General features: G+C 40.4%; 1 protein-coding gene across 1 annotated transcript in view; it reads right to left on the bottom strand.

The window, feature by feature from the left end:
- The window catches only part of CUNH1orf87 (chromosome unknown C1orf87 homolog), a 77,584-nt gene that overhangs the window by 47,496 nt on the left and 8,784 nt on the right, over window positions 1–21,304 (bottom strand). The window contains exon 3 of the mRNA XM_039238045.1: window positions 9,483–9,717. Coding sequence (XP_039093976.1) covers window positions 9,483–9,717 — 235 coding nt within the window. The remainder of the gene's footprint in view (window positions 1–9,482; window positions 9,718–21,304) is intronic.

The following is a 21,304-nucleotide window of genomic DNA, read 5'->3' as shown; positions in this document are numbered from 1 at the left end:
ATGGAAATGTTTTCAGAAGAGCTATGACTAGGTCAGAATTGGCCAAAATTGGGGCACCTGGGTGGCTCAGTCAGTTAAGCATCCTACTCTCGATTTCAGCTCAGGTCATGACCTCACAGTTTGTGAGATCGAGCCCCATATCAGGCTTTGGATTCTCTGCCTGGGATTCTCTCTCGCATTCTCTTTCTCTCCTGCTGGCATATGTGCATGCACATTTTCTCTCTCTCAAAATAAATAAATAAAGATTAAAAAAAGGGAATTGTCCAAAATTTCCCCCCTAGTAAGTTGTACAGATCAGATTTGAGCCCTGCATTTCCCCCACTGCCCCAGGAGGAGAGAGTATCTACATTTAGTCCACAGAGCAGTTTCATCTTGTAAAGTATCTGGTTTGGTATTTCAGGTGTTTCCTACAGCATTTTTTTTCTTTCTTTTTTTAATTTTTAAAAACATTTATTCCTTTTTGAGGACAGAGAGAGACAGAACATGAATGGGGGATGGGCAGAGAGAGAGGGAGACACAAAATCAAAGCAGGATCCAGGCTCTGAGCTGTCAGCACAGAGCCAAGCATGGGGCTCGAATTCACAAACCACGAAATCATGACCTGAGCTGAAGTTGGATGCTTAACCAACTGAGCCACCCAGGTGCCCCTAGAACATTTTCTTAGAACAATATGTTTCTTTGGAAATTACTTGTAATATAAAACATTTCCATTTTCAGCCACATATAAATATTTTTCTGCCTCTAAGAATTGATACACTTCTTTCTATATTGCAGGATTGTTTTTAATGTTTATTTATTTTTGAGAGAGAGATAGAATGAGAGCAGGGGAGGGCCAGAGAGAGACACACACAGAGAACCCGAAGCAGGCTCCAGGCTCTGAGCTGTCAGCACAGAGCCTGACATGGGGCTCAAACTTGCAAAGCATGAAATCATAACCTGAACTGAAGGCAGACACTTCACTGCCTGAGCCACCAGTTGCCCTTATGTTGCAGGGTTCTGAAGGAGCGTTCATCAATACTTCATCATTCCAATAGAGTCAAGGTGTCCCTTTCTTCATGTAAACACCGTTTTGAGTGCCTTTATCTTCACTTCAGATACAGGTGAACAAAGGTGTGCTTCTTGCCCTCACAGATATTTTAGCCTAGATGTCCATAGACTAAATTTTATAGCCTCTCCTATGGAAAGATGAAAGTATGTTCTACTCCCAGGACTGCTGTGAGGAATGAGTGTTATAACGCATTTTAAACAATTTGTAAATTCTAAAACTGGATTTGTTATTTGCTGTGTGTCTCAATAGAGTGAGAGCTCTGTGTGGGCCAGAACTGTCTTGTTTGCATCCTGCTGACTCCCAGCATTTAAGAACAGTGCCAGATTTGAAGAATGAATAGAGAAACACGGTGTGAGAAAGCTGACCATGGCCTGTTGAGGCTCTGGAGGCCTGTGCCTGGCTTCAGATTTCCCCTTCACTGATATCAATCAGCCTGGGCTGTTGTTTTTCCCAACATTGTATTCACAAAGTGTCAAAGAAGATAACATGGAATGTTTTGACCAAGAATTACCATGTATCTGACTTCAGAGGTTGCCAGAGTATCTGTAAAATCTCTAGTTCTACAGATTTCTCTCCTTTGCTTTTCTTTGAATCACAAAATAGTGCTTGTGGATGGCACACAATGAATTTGGGGCATAAGCCTTGTGATATTTACCTAGAAGGATTGTTACAAATGAAGCACAGAAGTTTAACACAGACTTCGGGGTTGGGAGGGGTGGGGTGCTTGGGTGGCTCGGTCAGTTGAGCATCCAACTCTTGGTTTTAGCTCAGGTCATGATCTAATGACCATGAGATTGAATTCCATTTTGGGATTCTCTCTCCTTCTACTCTCTCTGCACACCCCTCCCCCCCCCTTAGTATCTTTCTCTCAAAATAAATAAATTAAAAAAAGAGATTTAACACAGATTTAGCAATTCTTGGGGCTTGGGGAGTGTAAATAAGTGTTTTTTAAAAATATTGGTTATTAGGGGGCCTGGGTGGCTCAGTTGGTTAGGTGTCCGACTTTGGCTCAGGTCATGATCTCACAGCTTGTGAGTTCGAGCCCTGCAGCATCAGGCTCTGTGCTGAAAGCTCAGAGCCTGGAGTCTGCTGCGCATTATGTGTCTCCCTCTCTTTCTGTTCCCCTCCCCACCACCACTCACACTCTTTCTCTCTCACAATAAACAAGTTATTAAAAAAATATTTTAAAGGGGTTATAATGTGATGGGGGCACCTGGTTGGTTCAGTTGGTTGAGCATCCAACTTCAGCTCAGGTCGTGATCTCTCGTGTTCCAGAGTTTGAAACCAGCATAGGGCTCTATGCTGACAGCTCAGAGCCTTGAGCCTGTTTCAGGTTCTATGTCTCCTTCTCTCTCTCTGCCTCTCCCCTGCTTGTGCTCGCTCTCTCTCTCTCTCTAAAATAAATGAATATTAAAAAATTAAAAAAAATTAAAGTGGTTATATTGTGGAATCCATGAACACCTTCCTCCAATACAAGAGAATACGATAGATTGTCTCCACACTGTGCAGTGCATAGCTGGTGCTTCAGAGCAAATCTGCAGAGACCGCATCTAATGCAGATTTGAAAAGTTCTGCTTCTTCAACATTTTAGACCAAGGTGTTGATGTGTTCTAGAAAGCTGTTAAATGGCTCAAAAAGAGATGCTAGTGATAATAAATACAATCACAAGAAAGATGGATATAAAAAGCTTGATAGGATTTCATAAGAAATGTAGAATTGAAAAAAAAAGCATTTCCAAATTAATACATTTAACATGTGACTTTAATATATACCTTAAGTCCATACAGTAAGTATTAGCATTAATCATTTGACTATTTTATTTATCATTGTAAAAATTTATAGTTTCTTTACATTTTAACTTGTAATTATAGAAAACTTCAAACACAGGCACATGTGGTATTAAGGAAAGTATAATGGAATTCCATCTACTCATCACCAGGCTGTAATTATTAACTGAAATTCTTGTTTTATTTATATCCACATCACCTGCCACCAGAAATGAAGTAAACCACAGATGGCGTATTATTTCCTCCACATTTTATTCGGCATGTATCTATAAAGCAGTGTTTTTCAAAGTATGGTCCTTGGGCCAGGAACCTCAGTGTCACATAGGAACATGTTAGGAATGTGAATTCTTTAAAAAAATTTTTTTCAATGTTTTATTTATTTCTGAGAGAAAGAGAGAGAGACAGGGTGAGCAGGGGAGGGTCAGAGAGAGAGGGAGACAGAATCTGAAACAGGTTCCAGGCTCTGAGCTGTCAGCACAGAGTCCAATGCAGGGCTCAAACCCACAAACAGTGAGATCATGACCTGAGCCGAAGTCAGAGGCTTAACCCACTGAGCCACCCAGGTGCCCCTATTATTTACCAATTTAAAGAATAATTTGTTCCCTAGAATTCTTCACAGGCGACCAATGAGTTTTTATTTTTTTAAATCACTATAAAGATATAGATTTAAGCATATACAATGCATTTAAATCCATTAAAACTGTTACTCTTATTTATAGCCAAAATATCCCACTTTTGACTACTAGGAGCCTTTAAGATTTATTTTATTGTTTTATTTTATTTTTATTATTGGGCAAAATTTCATTCTTTGGAGGAAAATAATTCTAAAATACTATAATGGTTTCTTGCTCCCCAAAGCTCAATCTACTCAACAAAATAGTATTTCTTGGTATTGAATCCCATTCTCTTTGGGGAGAGTTTTAATTTTTCTCCTGAGGTGTGGGGTCCAATCATGAAACACAGGTGTAGTCTATCCAGACCACTTGGGCTCACACCCTAGATCCTAGATCCTAGATCCACCAATATTCAACTGGTTGTATGAGCTTTGGCAAGTTACTTAACATCACTGTGTCTCTGTTTTCTCACCTACCAAACAGAGATATGAGCACTGACTTCACACCATTACCAAAATTTTAATCAATATCGTGAGTGTAATTGACACACAAGGTTACCTTAGATGAAACAACCCATTTTAATAGTATAGCAAAGTCTGCTATAGGGGTATGCACAAATTGATTTACAAGTACCTTACAAAAAGTAAGGCATTTGCCACCATCTTGGTGATCAGACAGTGATGCTTAGTAGAGTTGATATGTTAGTAAGTTGAGACCCTAGTGTACTTAGGGGTTACATGAAGAGAATTTCATACAAAAGGACTGGCATAGGCAAAGCATAGAAGACAAAATGGAACAGAACTATATCTGGGAAACAGAGATTGTTTAGGGAAAGGTGGGCACATGAGAGAAGCAGAGAGAACAGAAGTGAGCTGGAGAGGCCATCAAGGAGTTTGCATTTTATACTAGGGCAAAGGGGATTAAGCAATGGTTTTAAGTCTTTTAAGTAGTGGCCACACTTGAGTGCTTCAGAAGTTACTCCTAAAAGAAGCCCCAGTTGTGTTGTGCTTTGCCATGTGGTTTGCCTTGGCCAATGGGGCAGATGTTCATAGATACTGACGTGGAAATGTTGGGGTTCAGAGCCAAAAGTCAAGAAAAAATTCTTGAGACATCTTTGGTGCAAAAAGGTGGTTTTATTAAAGCACAGGGACAAGAGTCATGGGCAGAAGAGCTGCACTGGGGTTTTAATGGGTGACTGATTATATACTTTCAAGTTGGGAGAGGGTTAGGGATAGCATAAGTCTCTAAGGAATTTTGGAAGGTTTCTAGGACCTCAAGAGGGCTAGCTATTATTAGGAGAGGATCATTTATTACTGTCTAATAAAACCTTAATCATAATGATGTGGGGAATAAAGGCAAAAAGGAAATGTAGATAAAATTCCATTTCCTTAGAATCTATAGCCCATTGACAAATACTTGAGGCTGGCAGAGTAGAACATTCCTCTACTAACTCCCAACTGTTTTAATAGTAGTACTTTGCTAGAGGGAAAAAATAGCCTTAGCTTGACAATAGTTAGGCCTCCAGTACCCCCATGAAGTCTTCTTTAGCATATTAAAATACTCCTGGAAACTTCCCTGTCTTTACCTCCCTCAGCTCCCAAGTATACAATCAACTATTCCTCACAATCCCAGGGCAGCTCTTTCTGCCCATGGTCCTGTCTCTGTGTTTTAATAAAATGACCTTTTTGCACGGAAGACATCCTAAGAATTTTTTCTCGGGTTGGCTTCAGAACCCCAACATTTGCACATCAAATAAAACCCTTCAGATGTATATCAGTGAGCCATGTGCTTGGAGGATGATTGCAAACATATATTTGGGGGGTAGAGATAAAGGGAGTTTCCAAAGGAATTTTTGTATGTTAAAGGAAATTTACAGGATCCTGGAAGTCAGGATAATGTTAAGATCACTTTTTGCCCTCAGCAAAGTGTCAACTTTGAGGAAGTTAAAGGAAACTTACAGGATCCTGGAGGTCAGGAAAATGTTAAGCTAAAATCACCTTTTGCCCTCAGCGAAGTGTCAGCATTGAGGCAGCTGAGTTCCCAGAGGAAGGTCACTCTACCTGTCTCATGGACTTGTCAATGGGCTGTACATAGCAAGGAAGTTTAATTTTTTCTTCTGCCTTTGTTTCCCACATCAGATATGACACAAGCAAAGACTTAATACGTACTTGTGTCTGAGCCTGTCTTCTTGAAATGTTCCATTACTATAAGCAGAACTTGCCTTGAAGAACCTACTGGGTTCAGAACAGTAAGAAAAACCCAGAGCATACCTGAACAAATCTATCATTTGCAGCCAAGCCTAGAAAAGTCCAAATAAAAAAAAGCAAAACCTATCTTAGCTCACATCTACAGATGTGAGCATAAATGATTATTGTCATAAACCACTGAGTATTGGGGTGATTTGTCACACAGCAGTATTATTACAGTAGCTGACCAAGACAGAGAGAGAAGCATAGAAAAGGACAGCCAGTTTGAAGATAATTAAAGTCATCTTGCTGAGGTACAATGGTGGTCTGACAAGGGTGATGGCAGAGGAAGCAGAAATAAGAAGGTATTTTTGAGAGACATAAAGGGTAGAATTTAAAGGGCTCAGTGATGCTAGATTCAGGGAGAGAGAGGAGGAAAGCATGGCCAGGTTTCTTGCTGGTGTAACTGGCAAAGATGTGGGTCTACTGTGTGAGACAGACCACAGAGAAAGAGCAGGTTCAAAGGTCCCGTTTTGAACATGATGAATCTACCAATGCACGGCCAAGTGGAAATGTCCTTGACGTCTGTCTATTCATGTACAAAATGAGGATAACATCATGTGCCTCTACCTACCTCACAGGGCTGCCGTGGAGAACAAATAAGATAAAACACACAAAAGCACTTTGAAAAGAACACATTTCCAATCGGCTATGATAATTATTAAAATTAAAGCACTAACACTTTCATTTTCATGCTGCCAGATGCAAAAAACACGCTCTCATTTTATTTTTGAAACCGTGCTACTGAGTTTGTAGCTAGTCACACATTCTTTTTTATTTTCTGAGAGAAGGCAGAGCTGATGCTTCTGAGAAATAATACAAACAATATTTGTATTTTCAAAGACACATAAAGAACAGGATTGGGAGAGAAAGATTCTAGGGCTACTGTTGAGAAGAAGAGCCAGGCTTTTGACTTGTGAAGCCTCAAGCTAATCACGAGAGCTCTCGGGGCCCCTCATTCTTCATTTCTGAAGTGGAGATTTGTACTTGCTGATTTATAAGACCTCTTACTGTTCTCAGATGTATGAAAAGATGAGTTCTCATAGCATTTTCAGCTTTACTTACCTCCCACTAACTAATGATAGTCTTCAAACTTGATCTGTAATTTAGAAAAGAGTTTCACACTTGCCCGTCCTCACCCACGTTAGCTCAGTCTTTATCAGCAACTTTTCTTTTGGAGCAAATTCAGACAGTCCAGATTGCCTGTTACATCCCAGGCAGGAAAGCATATTTTCATCTATGTGTGAGAGATAAGGATCTAGAAGGAGCTCTGATTGGTTTGCTTCACTCACTGCCACAGAATTCCATTTACCACTTAGTCAAGGTGGTAATGAGTGCCTCTGTACCAGGCAACTGTGGCTGCCATCTGGCAGGCCAGCACCATATACCCGGCAGACAGACCAATTAGTCAGAACACACCTCCCAGGAGGCCTTGCTGTATTTGGTGGCTGGGCGTTAGCCCTTCTGAGTTTCCCACAGGAAACCTCATTGAGTTCTGGGAAGGGAGGAGCGAACCATGTCCCTCTGGCACTACAGAGCTAGCAAAGTATCCATATCTTGCAGGTCCAAGAACAGCTTACCCAATGAACATTCTGGCCATGATAATGGCTAATGCAGAACCTATTTCAGGAATGGGCTGCTTGATGTGGTAGAGGGAGTGTCAAGAAACACATTTCCATTCATAAGAGAAAAACTAGAAATAACTTTAATGCCCATCAGTAAGGGATTAGTTAAATGAGCCATGTTATATCCATGCGAAGGAATGAAGACAGTTGGTGGTGACTGGGAACCTAGGACTTGGGCTTCAACTGCTACTCTGTCACTTCTCAGCCTTATGACCTGGGCAAGGCCCTTGACCTCCTTGTTTCTCAGTTCCTTCATGTTTGAACTGAAGATAATAAGAATTCCTACCTCACTGGGTGCTTGGGAGTAATAAGTTAGTGAATACATGTAAGGAACTTAGAATGTGCCCAGCACATTATAAATAGTATTTAAGTGTTTATTCTGAGTATGATTCTCATAGAGCCATTCAAGATGATGCTTTGAATGAATTTTTTGAAGCTGGGGTGAAAATTTGTAATATGAAATGAACTGAGCAGGATAACAAGGAGTACATACCTAATGATTCTCATTCTACATCTATGCATAGAAAAAAGAAAAGAAAGAAATATGTTATTATCTTTCTTTGTTGAGTTTTCTTCTTATATTCTCCATCTGCCAAAATTGTACATCAGTATGCAGTACTTTATAATTAGAAAGATGACTTGGAAAAAAAGAGAGAGAAGAAAACCTGGGTAAACATCTTCTCTCTATACTTATGAGCCACTTCAACTTTTCTGAGCCTCAGTTTTGTTCTTCCCTTTTTAAAGTAAGCTTCATGCCCAGTATAGAGCCCAACACAAGGCTTGAACTCATGACTCTGAGATCAAGGCCTGAACTTAGATCAAGAGTCAGATGCTTAACCCACTGAACCACCCAGGTGCTCTTCTGAGCCTTAGTTTTATCATCTATACCATAGTGATAGAGAAAACAGTGGTACCTACCTCAAGGGGTTAATTCCAAACAGCAAATGATATAATTTATCTGAAAGCAATCAGTCAATAAAAAAAGGTGTTTTGTAACATGATATTATTACCAAGGTTATCCTTGGGGAGTAGCAATAAATACATTAATGCCAGAGTTAAAATTACCTAAAAATTCAGAGGTCTTTGGAAGTTCACAATTTTACCTCTGTGGACGCACTATATCTTGCTCCAACCAACCAAGGACTACTTATAAGACAGCCAAAAGAACACACCAACTGGGGATTAGGAGGCACAATTTCCAGTGTAGGCTGTGCCACTGACATTCTGGGCAAGTCACTTTTATTTCTGGACCCGTGTTCAACTAGACCTTGCAGTGTGTGGCCTGAGGTTCACTGGTGGGCCATTACCACTTGAAATTACAAGTTTGTAGGGTTTTTATGAGGAAAAGATCACACATCTATAGGCTTTTATTTTCTCAGGTGACTAAAGACTAGCTAGTGTCTGAGTGATTTAGTGAGGGCTATTAAAATTATAAACTAAAAATAGTTATGTTAGAGTTTACTGCAGACTCTAATTCAGTATTCTACTAAAATATTTGGCTGTCACTTAATGCTTGGCAGCACGGCAAAACTCCTACTCTATGAATCTGTCTAATTGCAATTTCAGCAATTTTTGGAAGTGGTACTTTGTTATCAATGAATCATTAGTTTTGTCTTGATTTGGACCCAGTATTCAATTGCTGCTATTCTTGCTTTTTAATTACAAATTACTAATCATATGGATTCATCATTATCAAGTTAGCTTGTTGTGAATTGTTTGGTTCATTCTTAACAGAGTGCAGTGATATATATTTCTATTAAGATGGCCTGGGCTGATAATATTTTAATATATAATTATGGTTGCATTGGATTTTGAAAATAAATGACCTCTCCTTGCAATGTTAAACAGACCTTTCTCCTCAAGCACATCCCAGAGTTGCATGTACGTTTGCAAGTGTCACTGTATGGTTGTCACCGATTTAGCTGCAAGTAGAGTAGGTTGGCCTACCCACTGGGTCGTCATCCAGAGTGCAATATACAGAATGATCTCAAATGTATTTTCCGATTTAAAAAATGAATCCTAAGTCTGTCTTATGCAAAACATATTAATTACCATTAGTATAAGGGTGTGTGGTATGAATCTGTTTCCAGCCTAATTTGAATTTTCCTAGTCAATTACCAAAAAAAAAAAAAAAAAAGAAAGCTTGGATATTTGTCACTCACTCTGCCATCCAGAAATCTGCTTCTGAGTGCTCCTGTGAGGAATTTCTGGCTGTTCTCCGGGCTCTGGTGGTTCCCTGGGTGCTTGCTTTCTTCCTCCTCATCTGGGTCATGATTGATTTGATGAGCACTAGGATTAGTAGGGGCTGGGGAGTCTCTGCTCATCCGTCTTGCACTAGCAATCATGCATTTGTGGAGTCCTGTTGGAGTTTCTGCCTTCAAGTTCTCATTTTCCTTGCTGTGAAGAAACAGTTTTGCACTTTGTTACTCACAGGGCAGACTCTGAACACACTGGGTGGGCATACGAAACAGAAGGTGTTACTCTGGCGCTGTGAACAGTGGTAACTCAGCACGGTGGAATGAAGGAGCAAGCGTTGGTTATCTGAGTATGTATGGATCGTTTAGCTGCAGAGGCTGTGCTATTTTCTTCTCAACCTCTTCCTCCTATTCATAAAAAGAATCTATCTTTCTGCTCCCAGAAAATGTAATGTAAGTCATGTCAGTGTCAAAAGTGAATCCTACAGCTTATCATGTATCTCACCCACAAGCCTAATGGGTATTTTCAGTGTTTGCAACTAGAAGAGGAAGAAAGTCAAGGGCCTCTGCTGGCTCCAGGCCAGCTCTATGCCTTTCCGCAGGTGCCTCACCCAGTGGCTTCTTTTCTTCTCAAAGTTCCCCATTTAAATTTAATATTAAATAGAGAAAAGAAAAGGAACAACCAACTATAGAAACGATTCAAAGAAATGCAAATAATAAACGAACTTAATAAAAAGGTCCACCTTGTTTAATAACTAAAGACTCACAAATCAAAGCAATTATAAGCCATCATTTTAAATTTAGAAAACCTCTTTGAAAATAAGACAGTCAAATGCTAGTGGCCATATAAATAGATATAATTAATACAGTGAGTGACCTGACAAAATGTATGAAGGGTCAGTCAGGAAGGGGCAATGCTTTAACCTACTAAATCAATATTTAACACAATTTAAAATTGTGTATTAGGGAAAAGGATGCAAAAGAAGAAAAATTTTAAATTCTAAGTATTTAGTAATAGGTGAATATGTTAAATATTTCATTCTATGTTCATAGAGAATTTATAAAGCCATGAGAATAGTTAGGAATAGCCTTAATGACATGAGAAAATGTCCAGTTATACAAATAAGTGAAAACTATAATGATCTCCCAACTATGTAAAATTCGTGTACATAATGTATGTGTTTATGTGTGAGAGTGCATAGTATATCTAAAGAGAAATGCTCCAGAAATAAACAGTAAGTGTCTCTGGGTAGCAGAATTCAGAATATTACTATAAGTTTATTTTATGATATTACAATATGATTTTAGAATCAGGAGAAGTCAATTTCTATATAGCTGTAGAAGGCATGGTAAATTCTAGCTGTTAGTATTGATACAACAGGAAAGAGCCATTTTAAATGACATTATCTGAGCATAAAACAATCACTCCATTACTTGTTGAGATGATAAAGCCAAACAAAGCAGAGGCAATGATTTGAATGTACGTATTATAGTAATCCTCTTGGTTGAGGCAGCATGAGAAGGAAAGAAGGTCTGAAAAAGAACTCTGAGGAACACCTACATTTACAAAGAGCAGAAGAGCCCTAAAGGAGATTTAGAAGAAATTCTCAGTAAGGCAGAAGGGAAACCAGGAGTGTGGGGTCTTGGAAGCAAAGTGTAGAAGATGTTTCCAGAGGGAGGGCAGAGTCAACAGTGTCAGGGGCTCCTGAGAAAGGTGAGTTCTGGAAAGTGTCCATTGTTTTAGGCCATAAGGATGTTACAAGAATCTTGATAAAGGAGCTTCTGTGAGGTAATAGAGATGGACACTGGGCTGAAGTAGGCTGGGGAAAGAAGGGGACAAGAAACCAAATACCAGAAGTCTAAAGACCTCTGCAAAGAAGTCTGGCTGCAAGAGGCGAGAGATGGATTGGTACCTGGAGTGTCATGTGGGGGCTTTCTTGTGATCATGTTGAAGGACAGTGGAGACTTTAACACATTTAAATGCCAATGGTGAAGAGCCAACTGGGCCAGAGGGAAAGAGAGGATGTCATTGAGGAAATATGATGAATCTCGACAAAGTGAGATGGGGTGTCACTGAGAGAACAGAGGTAGAAATGAAACCTCGAGGTAGGATAGTAGGGAGATAGGTGAGGATGTAGACAATTGGGTGACAGCTTGACTTTTCTCTTTGATATACAACGTATGCTTACCTGTTGGCTCTCAAGGGGAAGTGCTAGGGGAGGAAATCTGAACTAAGGGGAGATGGCTTGAGGCAACTGCTATGAAAAGTGGAATAGAGCTGATCAGAACAAGAAGAAAGGTTGGCTGGGTACAACCAAGGGGCCAGGAAGGTTGGAGACCACAGCTGTGTGGCTTCAGACTGAGAGGGTGCATGTTCTTTCTAGGATTGCCTAGGAGTCCTTGTGGAGATGCAGATAAGGAGAGATGGGCACATTCAGGGCTGGGATTGGCCAGGCAGGTGCAGTCAAATTACAATAGAACAAGATGGGAAAGTGAGGGACATGAGTGTGTATTTAACAAATAATTCTTGCAGTGAGAGAAGATGTAGAACCTATGATCCCTGACCTCAAGAAATTTAATTTCATTTGGCTGTCCAAAAATAACACAAAGATTAAAGTTAACAAATGGTAAAAACTTGCTTCTAGAAATCAGATCGATAGCTTCTAGGTAGTGATTACCTTTTAAGGGAGGTATAGAGTCCAGAAGGGAACACCAGAGGCTTCTGTGGTATCCATACTATTCATTTTTTTTAAATTTTTGTTTTGTTTTTATTTTTTACCAAGGTGGTTGTTACAGGGGTTTAACCCGTTTGTGAAAATTTGGTGAGACTATATATATGACATGTGCATTTTTATGTGTGTGTATATAATAGATACATCACTTTTCTATAACCTGTTCAAAGAAATTAGTGTACAATTTACATAAATATGAAACCTAACTAATTAGTATATAAATCAATGTCAAGTGAATATTACAAAGAATCAGTGCTATTTGAAGTTCATAAGAAAGACAAATAACTATTATTTGCAATGGTTGCAAAAATAATATTACTGAGTGTTTAACTACATGACAGTCCTATTATAGCCATTCATACACACTAGTTTGAGAACACTAATCTTGAGATCAACCCTATAGGTAGGTGCTATTATTATTTTCATTTTAGGGTGAATGAATTAAGGCTCAGAGAGTTGATGTGCACATGGCTTTTCAGTAGTGGAACTGATAGGGAAAAATCTGTTATAAGATGGCTGACAAGACTGATAAGGAAATATCTGTCCCTGATCAAAGGCTCCCCCTTCTGGGTTCTTCTTCCCACCCTGCTTGTCGCATGCATTAATGAGGGATGCCGAAGTAACAGGCTATAAATTATTCCTGCTGCTGATGCTCCGGGCTCAGACCTCTGGAGAATGATCTCCTCTGAGCCCACCAGTGTAAAATAAACTTCCTCCCTTCCAAGATCTCCGAGTGTCACTTGGCTCTTCCGCCAGTGATCCAGACCAGATTCCGCAACAGAAGCAGAATTTAAACCTAAATGTGCCTGATGGCCCCTAAGTGCCTATTGCACATAGAATCAGGAGAGAATCCAATGAAGTTTACATTTTGTGAGGAGCAGAGAGTAGAGAAGGAGGGAGTGCAGATTTGAAGGCAACCATGGGCTTGGGGTAGAGAACTAACTCCACTTGATAAAGGCAAGGGGGGAAAATCATCTTTTCTTTCCTCACCTTCAAAATTCTTTTGTGGGCGGTCTCAGGACAGACTTGCCTGAGAAACGTGAAATGTATCTGCCTGTCTGTTAAAGCAGTCACAGTAGATGTAAAACCAAAAATAACCTGTTAAATTTGTTCAAAGTAAAAGCTGTTTTAAAAAAAAACATACATAGCACTTTAAAATTATCATGAAAATGACTCCCTAGCTGAGAAATGGCATGTGCCTGTTGTTAGCGCAAACAATTTGTCAACACGCATTGGTTGTTAGGCTGTTCACAAACCCACAGTTCTTTCTCCGAGGCTTGTGTGCTCTCTACCTGAGGAACCGAAAATGGAAATTTGCCATTTAAAAGGGAAGGGGAAAAAAAGCCATCCCCGCCATCTTGGAAACAAGGCACAACCAGCTTCTTCCTATGGACTTCTGACCTCAGCTGCTGCTCTCAGGGACACCGTGAATAGTTTAGTGCCATCCCGGAACTACGGCAATTAGGATTACTGCATTGCTGGATGATATATAAATGAGGCGAAAGCTGTTCAGTTGTTCTCGGTCACACTGGGCTCTTCCCGCAAACCAGCCCTTTTGTGCCATCGTCTCTGAGAGCTCAGAGTCTCAGGGTTAGAAAGAAACATTGCAAGGGCTTCTGGGAGCCTCCAGTGCCCAAAGCAGTGCAGAGACCTCCCATCGGCCCACCACCCGTGTAACTCCAACTCACCAGATCTCACATTTGATTTGGATTACACCCCTGCCGAGAACATCAAATCTCAAACGGAGGACCCAGGGGGGCTCAGCGAAAAGGTCACCAGATGCCATCTTAAAGGTCTGCCAGCCTTGGCAGCGACTCAGTGCCACCAGCTTCCAACTGTGTGCCATCTAACAGGCCCCCAACCCTCTGGAGAAGACAGTCCTGAGTGTGCCAAGGCAGTGAATGGGGATCTAATTTCAGTAAATGAAAGCATGTTCTTATTTGGAAGTAATAGTGGATAATCAACACAATGAGACTTTCCTTTTTTAAAAAGACAACAGCAAAATAAAAATATAAAATAGGACTAGGGAGGGGAGTGCAGCTGAAAATCTCACCAAACTCCACGGGGGAAGCTGAATTGTGAAGCCTGTGCTAATGTGGCAAATATTATTGTGATGAACTGTGAGAGGTTTTTATTTTTTTCTTCTTCATCTTTTTTTTTTAATGCCAGAGAGCCATATCATATATCATTATCACAGAAATTTATCCTTTGCAAAGATTTTTAAAGTACTTTCATTTAAATCCCAAACCTGTGCCCAAATCATTTCTTCATCATTGGAATTATATGAACGAACCTAAATGCTTTCATGTGTCAGCTATCATGTATAAATTTACATAAATCCTTCCATGTTGTCTTGACCATCCTGAAAAGCGGGTATTTTATCACCAGTGTGTAGATGAAAAAATCGACAATCAAAGAGGTTAAGTGCATTACTCAAGGCTGCCTTACAAGTAGAGATCTAGGACCTGTGTCCAGATCCATGTGGCTCTAAAGCACACACCCCTTCCTCTCTGTTATTCCTCGATTTTCTACCCACAATATATGAACTGTTTTAAGCAATAATGTTTTTATTCTCTTTTACCATGTTAATAAAAAGAAACGTCTATCAAGGCATCTAGTCCAGCTTCCCAGCTAGACTTAAGTCCCTCTACAGAACCCTTAAATGGCTGACATTCCACTTTGCTTTGTAAACTTCCCGGGGGCAAGGACTTCATGATATTCCCAGAGTTATTCCCAAAGTATCCCATTTCTTTCTTCATAACATTGAACCGAATTCTGACATCAATGAAAATAACCAAAGTTGATTGCTCATGACAGAGTGAAATAAAAGGATTATTTTAGATGCCAGATGAGCAACCAATCCAACCCACACTTGTTCTTTGGTGTGATGTACTTGCAGCTTATAGAAAATGATACCACAGCACACCTTACTCTTCTGCATCCTTCTTTCTTCACTTATAGGCAGCTGTACAGCGTGAGACATATTTACACCATGGATGTTTTCTTCTATTTGAATTGTCTTTCAGATCTAATAAGATACTACTATCTTACTAATGTACTGAGCGTCTGATAGACTGTGTGGTCTTTAAATTTATGAAAAACTGTGTGATAATGGAAAAATAGAGTTATGTAAAAAGGAGATCACAGAGGAATTTCACACTAAACTGGCTTAAGGAGGATGGAGATGATTCCATGAAGATATTGACTAAGAGGAAGAGGCTAGAAAGCAACCAAAAGCATTTGGGGTCTGAGAAACTGCAATCTCGGAGACACAGAGTGGACCAAAATTGAAAGTGTGCTCCAAATTATAAGCAAGGAGTACTGGCTTATTAAGGCAAAACCTACAAGATTGTATAGCTTATTTCCAAGGAATTATGATTGGTGCTGACAGAGTTAAACTAATATATAAGTAGCTGTTTACTTAACAGATATTACCTTATATCAATTTCAGGCCAGCATAGAAGAGTATCTCCCAGAATGTGGTGACGGTGCAATTGTCAAGTTGTAATGGACTAAAATCAAAAGTTCACAGCGTTCCGGAAATTGAAACAGGAGACAGTGTTGAGGCCTGGCTTCCTTAATATCTGTCCCATCCCGTTTTCAATGATTCTCTTTGTAATGCTTATTTCACTTTGGAATCTTCTTCCACAAAGGAATTGACATTTAAAATGTAGTTGAAAGAGGAAGTAAGAAGTGGGAAAATATTCCAGATAGGATGAAAGGCTTGTACTTGCAGACAATGACAGTGATTTCTAACCTTTGAAACTCAGACCACCTGAGGTGGGTCATAATCAGGCAGGGTGCTGGATAATAAAACACAACTTGGATCACTCTGACCTCGTTGAACTGGAATTTTCTCAAAACAGGGCAAGAAAATCTGTATTCTTAGCAAACATGTCAAATGATTCCTGTGCCCACTAAAGTTTGAGAAGCATAGAGAATGAAAAAAAGTCTTTTCCATAATTATGCAAAATTAACCTTTATTCACAAGCAGTGCAATATAGTGGTTAAGGACATGAACTCTCTGTCCCATAGACCTGATTCTGAATCCTAGCCCCAGATGTATTTGACTTTGGCAATTACTTCCCATCTCTGATTTTCAGTTTCTCATCTGTGAGATTAGAAAAATTATCCTTATCAATATAAGATGTACAATTTATGTTAGTCCTAAATTAGAGTGCTCTCTCTTTTATAAACACTTCCCTTATCACCCAAATACAGCAGGGATGCTCTTTCCTGTGGACCCTCAAAACTTTATTTACTGATAAGCAAAACTAAAGTTCACAAGATCAAAGTTTTATAGTACATAAGAAGGGAGGAAAATTTATTTCAATAGGTAAAAAGAGAAACAGTCCATGTAATCTACCTGACCACCTGGTAATTTACTAGCAACAGTGAATCCAAGCTCTAGAAAGCACCCACTTTAAACAAACAAAGTAGATTAATTACTATTAAATCTGCTCTGGTAAAGCATAATTCTTTAGAGTCACTTTCCTTAATTTTACAAAAAGAAAAAAACAAATAAAAAACTGCAACATTGTGTCACCATGATATCCTCAAGTAGATTATATCCAGGAGGTTTGCAGACTGAGCCGGTTTTAAATCTTTGAGCCAGCCTTTAGCAGCTGGAAATTTAATGTCCTTTGCACTTGCATTCTAGTCTGTTTTGCTTTTGCAAGTCTAAGCAAAATGGCAGTGCAACTGGCTCGCCTTTCCCTCAATTATTTCATTGCTTTAAGGCACAGTTTCTGAGCTAGGACTTCTGTCCATACTGTGAGAGAACGCAGCACAAACCGTTCTCTCTCTGGACCACCCCCTGGGTACATGCACTCAGTCTATGGGAATGGGGAGTAACAATTATACTGTTACTTTGATTAGGTTGAACTGAATCAGGGGTATCAAGAGATCATGGATTTAAAAAGTGTACTAGAGTGGGGGCGCCTGGGTGGCTTAGTCGGTTAAGTGTCCGACTTTCGCTTAGGTCATGATCTCGTGGTTCGTGGGTTTGAGCCCCGCGTCAGCCTCTGTGCTGACTGCCAGCTCAGAGCCTGGAGCCTGTTTCGGTCTGTGACTCCCTCTCTCTCTGACCCTCCCCGGCTCATGCTGTCTCTCTCTCTCTCTCTCTCTCTCTCTCTCTCCTAGAAATAAATAAAACATTAAAAAAATGTGTACTAGAGGGGAGGAGGAGAGGATTTTTAGGGCAGTGAAAATACTCTGTAATGATGGATACATGCTATTACACCTTTGTCCAAACCCTTAGAATGTACAACAGTAAGAGTGAGCCACAATGTAAACTATAGACTTCAGGTGATTATGTTGTGTCAGTGTGAGCTCACCAACGGTAGCCAATGTATCACGGTAGCAAATGTATCACTCTGGTGGGGGATGTAAAAATGGAGGAGGCTGGGCATCTGTGTGGGCAGAGGGTGCACGCGGTATCTCTGTATCTTCCTCTCAATTTTGCAGTGAATCAGGGTGCCTGGGTGCCTCAGTCGGTTAAGCGTCCGACTTCGGCTCAGGTCATAATCTCATGGTTCGTGGGTTCGATCCCCATGTCGGGCTCTGTGCTGACAGCTAGCCCAGAGCCTGGAGCCTGTTTCAGATTCTGTGTCTCCCTCTTTCTCTGACCCTCCCCTGCTCATGCTGTCTCTCTATCAGAAATAAATAAAAAAATTTAAAAAAATTTTGCGGTAAATCACACTGCTCTAAAAAAAATTAAGTTCTAAAAAAATTGACTACACAACTATAAACCTGTGCTTTCTCAAAATTATAATCAGTTAAACTAAATGTGGCAAGGTACTATAGTATCTCTTTATAGAAAATTTCCACATATATACACAGGAACTTTTGTCTTGCTTTTTTGTTGTTTTTTGTTTTGTTTTTAATGTTTATTTATTTTTGAGAGAGATAGACAGAATGTGAGAGGGGTGGCGCAGAGAGAGAGAGAAGAAGACATAGAATCTGAAGCAGGCTCCAGGCTCTGAGCTGTCAGCACAGAGCCTGATGTGGGGCTTGAACCCATGAACCATGAGATCATGACCTGAGCCTAACTGGGACCCTTAACCTACTGAGCCACTCAGGCTCCCTCCCCCCCTTTTTTTTTTAACATTTAAATTTTGTTTTGCTTTTAAACCAAACTAGGATCATACACTTTTGTAATCTTTTAAAAGAGTTTCCAGTCCATAATATAATACAGATATCTTTACACATCAATGCTTATGTCTCCGTGAGAACATTTTAAATATCTAAATAGTATTTCACTGCATGGATTCACAATGTATTTAACGGGTCCTAGTTTATTGAACATTTACTGTGCCGCCAGTTTTACTAATTTAAACATTGCTGCCCTGCTGGACATGTTCCGAGGCCGTCAGTTCCTTGCCTGCGTCCTCAACTCAGGAAGCTGACTGGTGTGGACTAATGATCTGCTCTGGTCCCTTCTGACTCTGGCTGGCTCTGGCCAGTGGATGGCTCTGTCCCTGCAGTGTTGCCTTCAGTTCCTTGTACTTCTCGCCCAGATGCCACCACATTTCTCAAGGTGGCCTGAGCTGCCACGGGTTGCCTCCCTAGCAACATTCCCATCTTCTCCTCTCTGCAGCCTGAGGACCGCTCGCAACCTTGGCTCGGCTAGCCTGTGGTTCCTGTGCGACACCTCGCAGCTCCCTGACTTTTACAAACCCTTCTGGAATCATCCTAATTCGATTTAGGTAATCTGTATCCTGCTGGACCCAGCTGTGTACATTATTATGTAAATTTAAAAAGTCAAACCATCTATCTGTCTGTGATTGTTTCTACAGAGTTGGTTCAGAGAGTTTTGAGGCTAAAGTACATGCACTTTTAGGTATCAAAAACCAATAGCATACGACTATTCTTTGTTTTTTTAAAACCTGTCGACCCTGGATATTTCCATTATAAAATCATTTCTAGTTTTATTGGTAAAATTAATGTCTCATTGCTGTTTAAATTTTTTTCATTACCGGGGCGCCTGGGTGGCTTAGTCGGTTAAGCGTCCGACTTTCGCTTAGGTCATGATCTCACGGTTCGTGGGTTCGAGCCCCGCGTCGGGCTCTGTGCTGACAGCCAGCTCAGAGCCTGTAGGCTGTTTCCAATTCTGTCTCCCCTCTCTCTGACCCTCCCCTGTTCATGCTGTCTCTCTCTCTCCTAGAAATAAATAAAACATTAAAAAAATTAAAAAAATCTTTTTTCATTACCACTCAGGTTGAATTTCCCCCACCCTCATCACATACATATCTGTGTTCATTTTTAAAAATGTTTATTTATTTTGAGAGAGAGAGAGATCACAGGTGGAGGAGAAGGGAGAGAGAAAGAGAGAGAGGGAGAGAGAGAGAGAGAGAAATTCCAAGCAGGCTCCATGCTGCCAGCCAGAGCCCACTGTGGGGTTCAATCCCACAAACCATGAGATCATGACCTGAGCTGAAATCAAGTTGGTTGCTTAACCAACTGAGCCTCCCAGGCTCCCCTCTAGGTGTTCACGTTTATGTCTTCTTTTGTGAATGGCCAGTCTAGATCCTGTGCTAGTTTATGCAACTCGGCTGCTTGTCCTTTTCCATTGCAAGAGCTCTTCCTACAGTAAGAAGAATAATTTTCCCCTGCCATCTGTTATAGTGTTCTGTGTTTGCCTTTTACTTTTTGTTCTGTTTTTTTGAAATATAGATTTTCAAATGGTAAAGTAACAACTTTTACCTCATAGTCTGACTCTTTAGGACCAATGGGCACCTTTTTTTTTTTTTATAACATTCACTTAGCATTCATTCAAGTAATACCATATACTCTTATTTAAGGCTTTTGTTTGTTTTTTAAGAGAGAGAAAAAGAGAACATGAGTACGAGTGGGGCAGTGGGGGAGGGGCAGAGAGAGAAAGAGGGAGACCATCTTAAGCAGGCTCCATGCTCAGTGAGGAGTCTGTCCCAGGAGTCCATCCCATGACCCTCGGATCATGACCTGAGCCGAAATCAAGAGTCAGATGCTCAACTGACTGAGCCACCCAGGCGTCCCCTTACTTAAGGTGTTATGCCTATGTCTAAAACAGTATCTCATGCTTCTTTATATGCCTCACAGTGCCAATAATAATAATAATAATAATAATAATAAACAACCATTGTAGGAGATTAATAAACAGCAAAATGTAGTAAAAAGACATCAGAGAAGTATGATTTTAACATATTTCTCCACCACTTTGAACTTGTGAAAATGGAGATAAAAGTGTACACTCTGATGTTGCTCTGTGTTAAGGGAAGATGGCGTCCGTGGATACTAAGATATATGTAGATTATATAGCAAGAAAAACAATAAACAAAAATAAGGTATTATGATCAGTTATGTCTTTAAAAAAAAGAACAGGGTACTTGAATTCTCAAATTACAAAGTTTATCCCGGTTTAATATAGAGACTATAATTAGTCATCGCTACAATTACCTACATGGATTACCATAATGACACCCTAAATGGTCTCCCTCTCTCTTTTTTTTAAAATATTTTTATTTATTTCTAGGAGAGAAAGAGAGAGAGAGAGACAGCGTGAGCAGGGGAGGGTCAGAGAGAGAGGGAGACACAGACTGAAACAGGCTCCAGGCTCTGAGCTGGCAGTCAGCACAGAGCCCGACGCGGGGCTCGAACCCACGAACTGCGAGATCATGACCTGAGCGAAAGTCGGACGCTTAACCGACTAAGCCACCCAGGCGCCCCATGGTCTCTCTCTTTTTACTCATGTCTCTTCTAATTTAGCCTCCACACAGCAGCCAGAGCCATCTCTTAGAAAGTATACATTTGACTCTGACTTTTGCCCTTCATAGTATTCCAGTGGCTTCCCATTCTACATGGAACAAATCCTAAGTTCCTACCTACCATGGCCCACAGGCTCCGTGATCTGAGCCCTGCCGGCCTCTCTGACCTCATTTCCTGTCCCCTCTCCCCTTGTTCCCTCTGTTACACCAACATCGGCTTCCTTGCTCCTCCCTAAACATGCCTCCTGGCTTTCCATTCGCTGCTCCCTCTGCCGGTAATGCTCTTTCCTTGGGTATTTGCATGGTTCATTCT

Source organism: Hyaena hyaena, unplaced genomic scaffold (assembly GCF_003009895.1).
Source record: "Hyaena hyaena isolate Hyena2069 unplaced genomic scaffold, ASM300989v1 scaffold_5, whole genome shotgun sequence".
Lineage (NCBI taxonomy): Eukaryota > Metazoa > Chordata > Mammalia > Carnivora > Hyaenidae > Hyaena > Hyaena hyaena.
The sequence above is the reverse complement of the archived record's forward strand: the minus strand, read 5'-3'. Positions and strand labels throughout refer to the sequence as shown.